The sequence below is a fragment of the Gymnoscopelus braueri genome (genome assembly GCF_963280865.1).
Source record: "Gymnoscopelus braueri genome assembly, chromosome: 21".
Taxonomy (NCBI): Eukaryota; Metazoa; Chordata; class Actinopteri; order Myctophiformes; family Myctophidae; genus Gymnoscopelus; species Gymnoscopelus braueri.
In genome coordinates this window covers 38,451,158-38,464,818 of record NC_137623.1, presented here as the reverse complement: position 1 = coordinate 38,464,818, position 13,661 = coordinate 38,451,158, and the positions used below count along the sequence as shown (strand labels likewise).

Here is a 13,661-nt window from a genome sequence, read left to right as displayed (position 1 = left end):
CATCATACGACGAATGGTGAAAATAGCCGATCTACAAGCTAACAACGCGTCATACTTGTGTTATTTTCACTATTTGAAGGAGCAAGTTCGTGGCGAGCAGCTCATATCATTCAATCACACCAAGCTGTTTTGGTTAACTAGTCGTAAGCCTGGTTTTACAGGAACTATTTTGCAACGCATTCTCACACCCAGGTCGTACTATGGTGACGAGCTGGGAAAAAATCTTACCAAGCTTCCGACGTTTCACCCGGCAGGCTCCCCTGTCATGTCGCTTGTTGATGAGGACGTAAGTAAGTAAGCCTTGCGGCTCATAAGGCAGGAGCCTATCTCCCATTTCTGTAGCGTGAGGCAGCTTGATGTTTAAGTACATCTACCCTAACCCCAATCCAACCCTCGATGGCCATTTGGCGTACCGGGCAAATGCCCGGTGGGCCGCGGGCCAGTGGGCCGCTGGGCCACCAAAAAAAAAAAAAATATTTTCGCTCTCGTTTTAGGATTATTACGGTCATTTCAGGGTCGCGTGGCCCAATTATTAGTTAAGTTAATGTTTGGGCTGAGATGCTTTCCAGCAGGGGCCTCAGTGCGGCTGCAGAGTTCATGTGCAGGGCTGGGCTGAAACAGTGAAACGCTCCCCCCCCCCCCCCCCCCCCCCCCGTTGACAAAACGGCCCGGGGGGTGGTGGGCCGGTCCGAACCAAAATGCCAGGGCTGAATTTTGGTCCCAGTCCGGCCCTGCTCGATGCTGTGTGCCAAACAGGGAGGCATTGGGTCTCATTTTTATAGTCTTTGGTATGACCCAGCCGGGGATCGAACCCCGACCTCCCAGTCTCAGGGCGGACACTCTAACCATGATGAGGTTGATGAGAACGTAATGATTTACAATTCGAGTCAGCAGAAGTGGACACCACACCGCTCAGCACGGGCACACGCTCAGTTAACGCCTTGCTCAGAGGTGCCTCGCGGGGCTCAAGTCTGCTTCTGACTCGACCTGCCTTGTTTTGAATGTTTTTTTATCGGCGCACCAACCTATTATATATGAGTTATGGGTGTGAAAACACGCGTCCGCAGTCACGTGACGCAAGACTACAAGGAACCTTGAAAAGCGACGCGACAGGGGAGCCTGTGCTGTCAATCGGCTGACGCTTGGTCAGATGTTTTGCCCCAACTCGTCACCACGTGACATGAGAGTGACAAGTTATTTTGCCACGATCTGACTTCTAAATGTTACCTGCTCTTTGAGACTTATGCCATTTTCGAATGATACTCCAAATAATAAGTAGAAGCATACAGGCAGAATGCATATTGTTGCTGTCGGCCAGAAACCTCCTATCTCCATATTCAAACTATTTGTGTTTTTTCGTAAATTAACGCCCTACTTGATCATACTACAGCGTCACACAAAAGTGTTAAAAGCAGCAGATCTGCAAGCTCGAGCTTGTAAATCTGCAACTTTTGCTATTTTTGTATTTTTATTTTTATGTGAAGCAGCTCCTGTTAAAGAACGCACACATCTAAATGCGTTCCAGAGAATTCATTCACTGATCTGTGTGCTATAAGGCTTATCAAAGTGTTAATTATGAAAGACTTAATCTAACTCAAGAGTTGAATAACGAAACAAAAGATTTTGTCAAGATCATCTTCTGTCGACAAATAAAACCCCAACAAAAGGCCCAGCAGGTCCGAGTCAGATGGAGCAGGATGGATGGAGTCTGACAGGAGGTTGTACCTGGGTGAATGGAGCAGGTCAGCTCAAAGCGGAACTGCAGTTGACCGCTGACGTGGTCCGTGGGCAGCCTGCGACCCAGAGAGTAAGTCACCAAGCGGTCTCTGTAAACGGGGACAGACAGAAGAGGGGATGAGGGCAGGGACAGACAGAACGGGGGACGGGAACAGAAGGAAAGAGAGACAGTCCAGTTTGTTCATGCAGCAGAATCCAGATTGTTAATTACAAAATATGGCGAAGTATAAAATAGTGCAATCATTTATGAAAAAAACATAGACATAAATATAAGGTTTCTGTGAGGTTGGTTACACATTTTGCTGGATTTGTTAACGGAATTTGCGTTCTAGAAAGCAGATATTAGCACAGGCAGGCATTATTAAAGGAAGCTTGTGGTGGCAATACAGCAAGAAGATTAAGACTTATTCTGTTCCTCCCAGTTGAAGTTACATTGCGTTTATTCTTGAGCTGGTTAACTCAAGAATAAATTACACCATTCCACTGCTCCACTTCAAATGCAGAATGCTACTAGAATGTGGTCCCAATGCACTGATTCCATATAATTAGCTTTGTAAATCTGACATTAATTCCATGCACCTTACCAGCGTAAATTGCACTTTGATGTGTACAGTATGTGTAAGTCTGGCCCTGACAGAGAATGCAAAAATGCACCCTAAAGCTAAATTTTTACATTTGCATATACAATCCAGATTGTATTGAGGAGAGACACAAATAAATACATAAATTAAAGAAGAAAAAACACTGACAAAATGTGTGTGTGTGTGTGTGTGTGTGTGTGTGTGTGTGTGTGTGTGTGTGTGTGTGTGTGTGTGTGTGTGTGTGTGTGTGTGTGTGTGTGTGTGTGTGTGTGTGTGTGTGTGTGAGACTGTGTGTGTGTGTGTGTCCACAGCATACCCGATAGCATGTTTCTCCAGCAGTCTCTGAACAGGCACTGAGAGTTTTCCCAAGAAGCGCTTGATGATCGGCCGGCTCTTGGCAAACTTGTCCTTCACTTCAATCTCCAGCACGTCGGTCGGCAGAGACACGAAGCTGAACTTCTGTATGTTCAACCAGAGAGGAGAGATGGGTTCATGTGGGTCATCTACTTTTAAAGACAATATCAGATCTACAAGATCAGATCTGCTATTTGTGGCGCACGACACTGGCACATGACAAAGTATAAATCAAACATTATGCTGTGTTCACACTGGCAGATACAAAGCCGCAGGCTACCTTTAATTTTCAATGGAAGATACGAAGCGACGCCCGACATTTGAAGCTGCTACAAAATCTACAATCCAGGTTGAGCTGGCTTCAACTACAGCAGCAAAACGACCAAGTGTTCTTTAATCATTTCCACTCCACTCAACACAATTCCTGCTTGTAACGGGGGGGAAACTAATTATTTCCGTCCGCTAGTTCCATGTTCAGGCTTTATTTTCCTAAATATTTCTCTCCCTCGTCGGACGCACGCTTGATAACGTCCACGAGCGTGTTGATCAACGCTTCAACAGCAATATGTTGCGTTGCTTTGTAGTTTTGTATCTTTATATAACTGCCAGTGTGAATGCAACGTATTCCTTGACCAGCACTTCTGTCATCTATTATGTACAAAACATTAAAATAAAACCAATTAAGGCCATAGGTAGGCCTTGTATTGGCTAGGAGTGTGTGTGTTCGTATAGTGCATTTTGATCTGTGTGCAGGTGTGGCGTAATGGATAATTGAGCAATACATCATGTCGGCTCATGGTATGTTGACATTATATCACACCTAAGGGGCAATATTGTTCAGCCCAATGCGAAGCAGAGGTCTAACAATCCCCTTAGGTTTGATATAATGACAATAGACCATGGGCTGGAGACTGAGTTATTGCTTTTATAAAACGGTTACCAGATATCACAACTTGAAAATCACAGACATACTGTACATGTATTCCAATTAAAACTCTCTTAACCCTTTTAAGACCTGAGGCCGATTCTTCAAATGCCTTCTAAATCAGAAGTTCTCAAACTTTTTCGTGCCAAGGACCTCCAAAATGATATACTATACTATACTATTGGTATACTATTAGAGACAGTTATACAGACGTGACTGTATGAGTGGGAAGAGAGGCAATCTGGGATTGGAAGCCTTGTTGCCAGGTCTATGAAAACAAGCCCAAAAGAAGCGACTATAGGCCACAAACCTATATACATCGGCTATTTGAAAATAGCCGATCTACAAGTTCACAGCGCTCACATTAAGATGCTTGTAGATCTGCTATTTTTTTTTTAAATAAATTTTGGAGAACATTTGAAAAATGTGGAATATTAAACACAAATCTTGTATGGGGTCCCTGGCATAACATATTTTCAGATGGGGGTCTGCAGACAAATACAATTAAATAACATTAATTTGGGGGTCCTTGACATGAAAATGTTTGAGAACCACTGGTTTAAACAACATTAGACAGCAAGCCCAAAATAAGCAACAAACACTTTAGAAACAAGCCCAAAAAAACTCAACACGCAACTACCAATATTTACAAGCAACTTTACAGAAAAACAAGCCCAAAGTCGCTTTTAATAAGCAGACATGGCAACACTGATTGGAAGGTCACCGCTTTGCCCCCCATGGCCCACAAAGTGTGTTCAAAGTGTCCCTGAGCAAGACACATGGCCCCTAACTGCTCCCCTGGTGCTGTATTAATGGGAGCTACTGCTCCTAGGAGGATGGGTCAGAGCAGAGGCCTCTGTATGTGCAAATGTACTGTAGTAATTACCGCATCAACATCTATAGGGGACACAATTAATTAAAAGCTGACTTCCTACAAAAAGTTGTGTACAATGACAAGTAGGCTACACAGGGACAAAATAGCCAACGGCTTTCTTTGGCCATGGAGTGATTTTAGAACTGTATAAAGGGCAGACTTCATAGCCATGGTATATGGTTATTAGACCACAGAGATAAATACATAAATAAATATTTCACAATAAAGCTTTAACCCTGATCCGTACTGAAATGTGACTTTGCTTTCCGACACAAAATGCAGATCTCATGCCACTTCCTTGCCCTTCATCTTTAGGCAAGGACACAGCGGAAACCGCTGTAGCGGTAGCATTTAGGCAAGGACACAATGGAAACACCTGTAGTGTTTATATTTAGGCAAGGACACAGCAGAAACAGCTCTAGTAATTAGGCAAGGATACAGCAGAAACAGGCTCTAGTAATTGGACAATGAATAATGCATTAAATGCATAATGTAATTGAATTACCATATAGAATGCAGTTACAACAAAGCACTCACATCAGAGAAAAAAGTGATGACTTAGCAGGGCTAGTTTATCTCGCTCTTTATTCAACAAAAGAGTTTCCTGTGCTTTTTCACCTCAAGAAAAATGTTAATCAAATTAGATCTTAATTTCTTTATTTCTTCCGTTCTGCTTTCTTAAAACAACATCGCAATTTTCACGAACAGATCTGGAAGGAAACATCTACTGTATATATTGAGCTAATGAAATGTGTGTGAACGTGGACTGTATGTCTGGACGCTGCTGCATGCTGCATGCACAATGAAGTTGGTCGGCATTACACTTAATGTGGATAGACATCCAAAATGTCACCAGCTGTCACTCACAACAATTATCCTCCCCTGACACAAACACTCACACAAAACAGCCGTAACTGTCACGCAAACCTTGTTTCAGACAATCTATAGGGCCATGAAGTGAATTACAAGCAGAATCCTGGATGTTATAGCAAAAGTAAAAGTCCTCATTATGGACAATGCCCATTTCAGAATCATATATCGTTGCTGAAGGGCAGAAACCTCTTACCTCCATATTTTAACGTTTTGTGTTTTTTTCCCCCGTAAATTAACACCCTACTTGAACACACTACAGCATCACACATAAGTATCAAAAGTAGCAGATCCGCAAGCTCAAAACGCGGCGCGAAGCGATGCGTTTTGAGGTTGTAGATCTACGACTTTTGCTATCTTTTTATTCTAATCCTGAAAATATATCATGCTATATGACATATATCATGTTATATGACTATAATTATTGATCATAACCACTTTCTTCGGCTATTCGAAAATAGCTGCTCTACAAGCTCACAACGCGTTGCATCGCAACATGTTATGAGCTTGTAGATCTGCTATTTCTGTGGCATTCAGGCAAAGGACACACCAGATGCAACCGTAGCAGTGGCTATACCGACCGTCACACAAAATCAACGCTCAATGGTACAAGGTGCCCTCTATTAGCCAGTTAGTGACCATACCATACCACACAACAAATCACAATCTCTCTCTCTCTCTCTCTCTCTCTCTCTCTCTCTCTCTCTCTCTCTCTCTCTCTCTCTCTCTCTCTCTCTCTCTCTCTCTCCATCCCTTGGCATGAACGTTAACAATCAAATTATTTGCCCCACTTCTGCCTCCCCCCCTCTGAGCAGAATTCGGAGCGCAGCCCAAGGTTCTTAATCTTAAATGTCCTCTCTATCTCTGCCAGGCTTTGGTTTGCCTCCCTCATCTCTATCCAGCGCTGACACACACAAGAGGAGAGGAGAGGAGAGGAGAGGAGAGGAGAGGAGAGGAGAGGAGAGGAGAGGAGAGAGGAGGTCGACAGATACTGTATACTGTAGCTCCACAATCAAAACCCCTCATGACCTCGACCACAGGCCGTTTATTGTATATAAACTAATGAATGGAAATGTGGTGTTACAGGGAGACAGGTGAGGCTGGCTGGTTGGATGACACGTTTTCAAACTGATGGATAGGGGGAATGCGGGCTGGTGGAGGAGGAGGAGGAGGAGGAGGAGGAGGAGGAGGAGGAGGAGGAGAAGGAGGGCAGGGAGGCTCCCGGGTCTAAATTTATCTCCCTGAGGGCTGCCTGAAGGAAGAAAAGTTTATTCTGTGAGAATGTAAAAGTATAGCACCATCTGCCGCAGTCATGACTTTCTGCCACCCGTGCAGCTGTCCATGCAGATATGGACCCTTAAGGGTCCATTCTTACACTCTCTCAGAGTTAAATGAGCACTCATCAGATTTTCACTGTGGCTTGCTTGCTTGTCATTCAGTTCAGTTTGTGACTGGCTCACTGTCTTTGTGGTTGCATGGAAAAAGGAAGCGAGTGTCTCATTATCCATGCTTCAAATATTGCTCTCAACCATTGCCCCCCCCCCTCTCTCTCTCTCTCTCTCTCTCTCTCTCTCTCTCTCTCTCTCTCTCTCTCTCTCTCTCTCTCTCTCTCCTGTCCCCTCCACTCCTCTTCTCTTTCGGCTCTCCTGCTCCCCTCTTTCTTATCTCTTTGCAAGCTCCTCTTATCCCCTACTCCGCTCCAATCCTCTCTCCTCTCCGTTTTCTCAGCCCTCCCGCTTCTCATTTCCTCTCCGTTGTTTTCATCTTCTCTCCTCGTCCAATTATTTGCCTCTTATCTTCCCAGCTCCTCTCCTCCTCTCCTCTCCTCAACTCCACTCTCCTGCTTTCCTCTCCACATCTCTTCATTCCTCTCCTCTCCTCACCACCCCTCTCCTCTCCTCTCCTCTCCTCTCCTCTCCTCTCCTCTCCTCTCCTCTCCTCTCCTCTCCTCTCCTCTCCTCTCCTCTCCTCTCCTCACAACTCCTCTCCTCTTCTCTTCTCTCCTCACCACCCCTCTCCTCTCCTCTCCTCTCCTCACCACCCCTCTCCTCACCAGTGTTCCCAGGTGGGAATTATTAAATTATCGCACCGGAGGCTTACATTTTTTATTTTATTTTGAAGAACATTATCGTACACAGCCATAAATAAGAAATTACAGATGCAAATATGCAATAAAAAATACGAAAATAGAGTATTTATTGTCAGCAACAGCCTTGTTAGACACACCTACTGTACACTCACATTTTCAGCCACCGAGTGCAATAACAAGAGCCACAAAGGGGGAGGAAAACATCTGCACAGCAGTGCACGCATACGCTGCAACTTTCTAGACGCTACTCAAATGCATGAGAAGAAGCCTCATTTATGGACAATGTCAAATAGCCTGCAATTAATTGCTCAAACACGTATAATTGTTATAATTGGGAGGACAGTGCAAGGCACTCTCATTCAAAGACCACCGAGTTGAAAATATATTTCAACTCGTGAGAGACAGACGTAACAATGCAGCGCAGAATAGACGCTCAGCGTCTGATCGCGCTGCTGTCGACTCGTTTCCAGCATAGTGTAAATATGCGACGCTCCCATTGAAAACAATGACTCCTACAGACCTATGACGTATTGTTTTTTTTTACCTGCCAACATCTAAATCATATTAAAATAAATTGTTCAAATGATAAGCAGTGCCCTTATTTCTTTCTCTTTTGGGCGTTTTTTACCCCCCAATGTAGTCGTTTTGCTAATTGATTCCTCCCCACACACATTTGTGTGTTGTCACTGCTGTTGTATCCTATACTCACTTGCCAGTGAGGGTTCTATGTTCCCCAGGTTCTATGTTCGCCGCTTTCCTAGGAGAGCGGGGAATATAGGACCTAACCTAAACCTAACCCTAACCATAACCTTAGTGGGGGAACATAGGTCCGGGGAACATAGGTATGACCCCCCAGTGAGGAGCCCTCACTGCGAGTACGTAGAGCCTTCAATCCTAATCCTTCCGCCAAACACTCCCTGCTGACAAGTGCCTCCCCAGCCCGTAGGAAGACATGCTATATCACCCTCCCTGCCCGGCTTCCCTTCCCCGAACACGGGCCAAGTGTGTTCTTATAGACACTCGACAAAGCCAGATGCGGTGGATTCAAACCCACAAAGGTGGGCAGGCACTTTTACCGTTGCGCCACCCGAGCGCCAGCAGTGCACTTACTTCATTAGTCCATGTGTGAGTGTTCAGAGTGGGGGAGATGCTTGGGTTTGGGGGATGTGCATCATTATTTGTGGATTCTTATTTTATTTTTACTTTCTTTCTTATGAGAATGTTAAGGTGAATGATTTGGCTTGATGTTCTGCATTCACTCCCTCACGCTAGAGGAGAGAGGAAGAGCAGAAGCCACGAGTGCGGCAGATTGCGGCGAGATAGAGATTGCAAAGTGTGTCCAGTTGCAACGGTGTTGAATTGCACAATGCTGCAGAAATAGAAATTGTGGGGAAATGGAGAGATAAAGAAGACGAAGAGCTGGGGAGGTGAAAAAAACAACAACAAAAGAACAGAGAGAGGATGAAGAAGATGATGAGGAGGGAGGGTGGCAGCGAAACACTCACGAGCAGAGAGAGAGAGAGAGAGAGAGAGAGAGAGAGAGAGAGAGAGAGAGAGAGAGAGAGAGAGAGAGAGAGAGAGAGAATAGGAGTGGATGGAAGGAAGGATGTAATTAAATTCAGAGAAAGAGACTGCCTGGAGACAGTGATGTTGAGGAAAGAGAGAAGAGAGGAGAGGAGAAGGGAGGGGTGATGAGGAAAGGGCAGATGAGGGGAGGAGAAGAGATGTAAGAGAAGAGGAGAGGGGACTGGGGTGATGATGAGGAGAGGAGGACAGAAAAGAGGGGTGATACAGAGAGGGGAGGAAGGGGGTGAGGATAGGAAATAAAAGGGCATATGAGGAGAGGAGAGGACGGGAGAGAGGAGGGGCAGATGATGAGAGGACGGGGGTGGTGCCTACTGACTTGGGATCTGATTTGCCTTTTAACCCATTAAGACCTGAGGCGATTCTTAAAAATGTTTTCTAAATCCTAACAGTTTCTTGAAAAAAATCGGGAAAATATTTGTTCAAGATTTTTCAAAAATAGCAGATCTACAAGCTCATAGCGTGGCACTCGGTGCCGCGCTATGAGCTTGTATATCTGCTATTTTTGAATAGCCAAAGAAATCTAAAGTGACACAGATGCATTTAGAGGAAACGTCATTTATAAACACAGGTCGCGTCTTTCCAGTCAATCGTTATGCCTGATGATGCGCGGCGTGCGTGACGTCACCGCTGCCGTTACTCCATCAGAGAGCGAACTGTGCAGATTGCGGGCGGACGTGCCAAGTGTACACTTACAGTTCACTCTTTGAGCATAGAGAGAACCTGCATCACAAAATTACTGTCCCAGCCCCATCAAACATTCAGCTAAAATAGCAGATCTACAAGCTCATGCGTCAGTATATAGTAGAGCGAAAACAGGAGATGGTCTAGTAAGCCTTAGGAGACTTAAATATTTAGATACATAATAATGATCAGGAAAACGACAGAGAACACCAGCATAGGGTTAACCAGCCTTAGAATGTTCCTATCCTTACATATGACAGTGTTTCTTAGGATCTCCATTGACACGGTTTATGATGATATGGAATAATAAGACTGCATTTATCGATCACTTTTTCTACTAAAGTGCCTTGGTTAGTCCAGCCACCTGCATGTCCTCTCCGCATCCATAAACCTCCTCTTTGACCTTCCTTTTCTCCTCTTGCCTGGCAGCTCCATCTTCAGCATCCTTTTCCCAATGCACCCCCCCTCCTCTGCACATGTCCATACCTTCTCTAATGTAGTCATTTCTGATCTTGTCACTCCTTGTCACTCCTAAAGTTTAAAAAAATCTGACTACACGCCCAGACAAAAAGGACCAAATGCGTCAAGACGTGATCGGGCAGTCACAGTCACTGCTGCATGTGCTTTCAGCTTTGGGTTACAACAAAAACTACAGGCATTGCACAGATACCCTTTTCTCACGTCTACAGTATTGTGAGAAGGCGAAACATGGTTCCGCATAAGGGGTCGTGTCCACACAAAGAGGTTGTCCATAGCGCTCGCACGCAGCGTTTATTGACACCCGCAACTTTCGTTCAACCGTTGAGCTGCCTGAATGTCTTGTCATCTGTCTAATTTGCACAAATAGCTTAGCTGAAACAAACTAATCATGGACTTCTCATGGTTGTGGTAACGATTCAGCGTCGGGTCGTAAATTACCAGGATGTCATACACAATCAGGAGGATCAAATGACCAGCACTCCTTTCCAAAAGTTTAACTGTTTCTCGCTTGAAGCGCCCAGGGCGCTGCGCCCCAAAAAAAACGCAGGGCGTCGAGAGTGCTGAATCGCGTTGCTGGGCCGTTGAGAAGAGGAGTGCACCAGCGCGTCTTTACCATAGAAATACATGACAGCGCTGCCAACTCAACATGGCCCCTATTGAATCATGGGCTCAGCCCAGGAACCACGTGTCTGAGGCGTTTAGGCTAGTGTCAGCATCTTTTAAGCACTTAAAGTTTAAGTGGTTAAAAACGGACCTGAGTTACATCTGTACTTGGACTGTACTTGGATGTTTACACATCTCTTCGCCAACAATAGCTGATCTACAAGCTTGCTAGCTTGTAGGTCTGCTAGTTTTGGCAAAGGTTCCCACCACTAGAATAGGCATGCTGGTGTTCAAGTGGTTAAAAGCCTTTCCCCCGGGCATGTGTGTGCACAGTCACACACACACTTTTCCCCTAAGAATAAAAAACAAACAAACATAATTTCAATTTCAAGTGGCTAAATCATGCTATACCATTATAGTGTATTTATGTCTCATTATGTCTAAGTTAAACTATAGGTATGAATATGTCTCATAGCTATCCCATTCTCCCTCGGCGACTGTGGTAATTAATAATGATTTCAGTAAAATGCTGTGGTGGTTCTCCACCCAGAGGTAATGAGCACAGGCCAGAGCATTCCACCGTATGGTGCATTCATTTGTCATCAGAGATTAGGCGTGGGAATTGTTCCACTGCTATCTCCTAATTCACTTTAACCCATTAAGACCCGAGGCCGATTCTACAAATGCCTTCTAAATCAGTGGTTCTCAAACTTTTTTGTGTCAAGGACCTCCAAAATGATAGGCATTTGGCCGCGGACCGGACCCCCATCTGAAAATGTTTTGTGCCAAGGACCCCCCAGAAGAGAAGATTTGCTAACAGACACATGGCTAGAAGCAGATACCATTGTTTCCATTAGCATTGCTACAACATGCTAAAAAAAACTATTTTCGAGACCAGCTAAACACAATACTGTATGTCAATACTACTATAGGTTAAACGTTGACCGTGCAGGGATCGTTAGGCATATAGAAGACATCTGACGCAGTTCACTTGGTTCACCAAACGCACTTCTATCCTGACATGTGTTCCATACACCATTGCTGGTCCTCAAAGTGGGGTCCGGGGACCCCCAGGGGTCCTTGAGGGTGTTCCAGGGGGTCCAGGTAGTTAACCAAATGGAGAGGTGTGTAACTCTGACAGTGTACAAATGAAACCAAATGGACCCGTAACGGGTCCATTTGGTTCCATTTGTCACAGTTATGGGGGTCCATGGGCCTAATTCATACCAAACTGTCGGGGTCCTTGAAATTAGAAGGCCATACACAGTGATTTGGCATCCCACCTGATGCGGTCCCATCGCAAGATGGGTCTCTCCTTTTTTGCAGTGCAATAGCACGGGGAGGGGAGGGCTTGACTCGGCTAAATGCTTTTAGAGGAAAAGCGTTTCTATCTGAGAGGACACTGGAGACTCCTGATAGTTGCTGATGTAACACAGAGAGGAAAGGGGAGAATGGAGGGGAGAAATGCTGGGCGGTAAACAACCGATCCTCCTCAGATAAACCGATCCTCCTCTTTTATGTGTGTTTATGATGAGAGAGGGAGTGATGTAAGAAAGAGGCAGTGGCCCAGATTCACCAATGGCTTCGCTCTGCCTACTCCTTTGAACCTTAGGCTATTTTTGACTTCTTTCCCCCATGGCCTTTATTTGTTATGACACATTCACTATATGTGTCACCCAGGTGTGCAACATTATTTAGGACAAGCTAGGCTACTCAGAAATGTCATTGTTCCGACGTGTAACCACTTTGGGTGTTGTCCAGATATAGGGCACTCCCTGGTGAGTTCACCTTTGTCCCAATCTCTGTCGTACCCTGAAGAAGACCTATATTGGGTCTCGAAACGTTGGTAAAAAAAAAAAAAACGTGGCTACGAGCTGTGTGAACTCTTTCCTTGAATTGTTCCCGAGATGTGACTGGTGCTAGAAATGTGTGGTCTTTGTGTTTTTGCCTGTGTCTTCTGATAAGATTATATGAATGTATAGAGGAGAGTGGCAGTGTGGGTTATGAAAACCATGTTGATGGGACATTCTTCCTTGGTAAAATGTTTTAATAATGTCAAGTGCGTTGGGGTTTTAGGGGTGCCAGGTTGAAAGTGGTTAAGTCTGTCTGTGGGGTTTTTATAAATAATGCAACCAATGCAAACTAATAACAAGAGCTTGTGATTAAATAACAATATTGGACATTGAAACACAGCCTCTTTTTTTTCCCGGTTCCTTAAAACTAAAACGGACGTACAACTTTTGGACATAAAAAGCCTGATTTTATACTTTGTTGTGCATTGTGTCTCCCACCAAAAATAGCTGGTCGACTACAACCTCTCAACACATCACGCTCTGACGCCGGCACACATACTGTAGTATAAATCAGTATAAATAATGTTTTTGCCCGACAGTCACGATAAGCCTAGACCTCAAATCAGCAGCCTAAGAATGTTACCCATCATGCTTTGTGTGATGTGACAGAAAGAGAATCAGTGTTCCCACTCCTTTCAAGAGATCATTTTACAGGACATTTTATGCAGCCCACACATCTATAGAACAAGTCATCATAATATACCATTTGCATTGGAGTTAACACAGACTCGCGCGCGCACACGCACACGCACACGCACACGCACACACACACGCACGCACACACACACACATCTAAGAGAAAGGTAGGATAATGGAGGAGAGGAGAAGATGCAACAGGACGGAAATACAAAAAAGGGGCATGAAAGCAATTATCTTCCCATAGACGAGACAGCGGGGTGTAGGTAGGGGGCTTACATGTGAAAATCAATGGGTTGATCTCTAATTTCATGAAGCAGACATGGTTTCCGTGGATAAGATCGATCCATTATCCTGCCTCTCTCGGACCCAATAAGTCCTGCTGATTGAA

General features: G+C 44.7%; 1 protein-coding gene across 1 annotated transcript in view; it reads right to left on the bottom strand.

Moving 5' to 3' along the window:
- The window catches only part of hecw1a (HECT, C2 and WW domain containing E3 ubiquitin protein ligase 1a), a gene marked incomplete at its 3' end in the record, with an annotated part of 89,578 nt that overhangs the window by 38,759 nt on the left and 37,158 nt on the right, over positions 1-13,661 (bottom strand). The window contains exons 7-8 of the mRNA XM_080417514.1: positions 2,635-2,777; positions 1,726-1,826 (exon numbers count right to left, since the gene is read on the bottom strand). Coding sequence (XP_080273640.1) covers positions 1,726-1,826; positions 2,635-2,777 — 244 coding nt within the window. The remainder of the gene's footprint in view (positions 1-1,725; positions 1,827-2,634; positions 2,778-13,661) is intronic.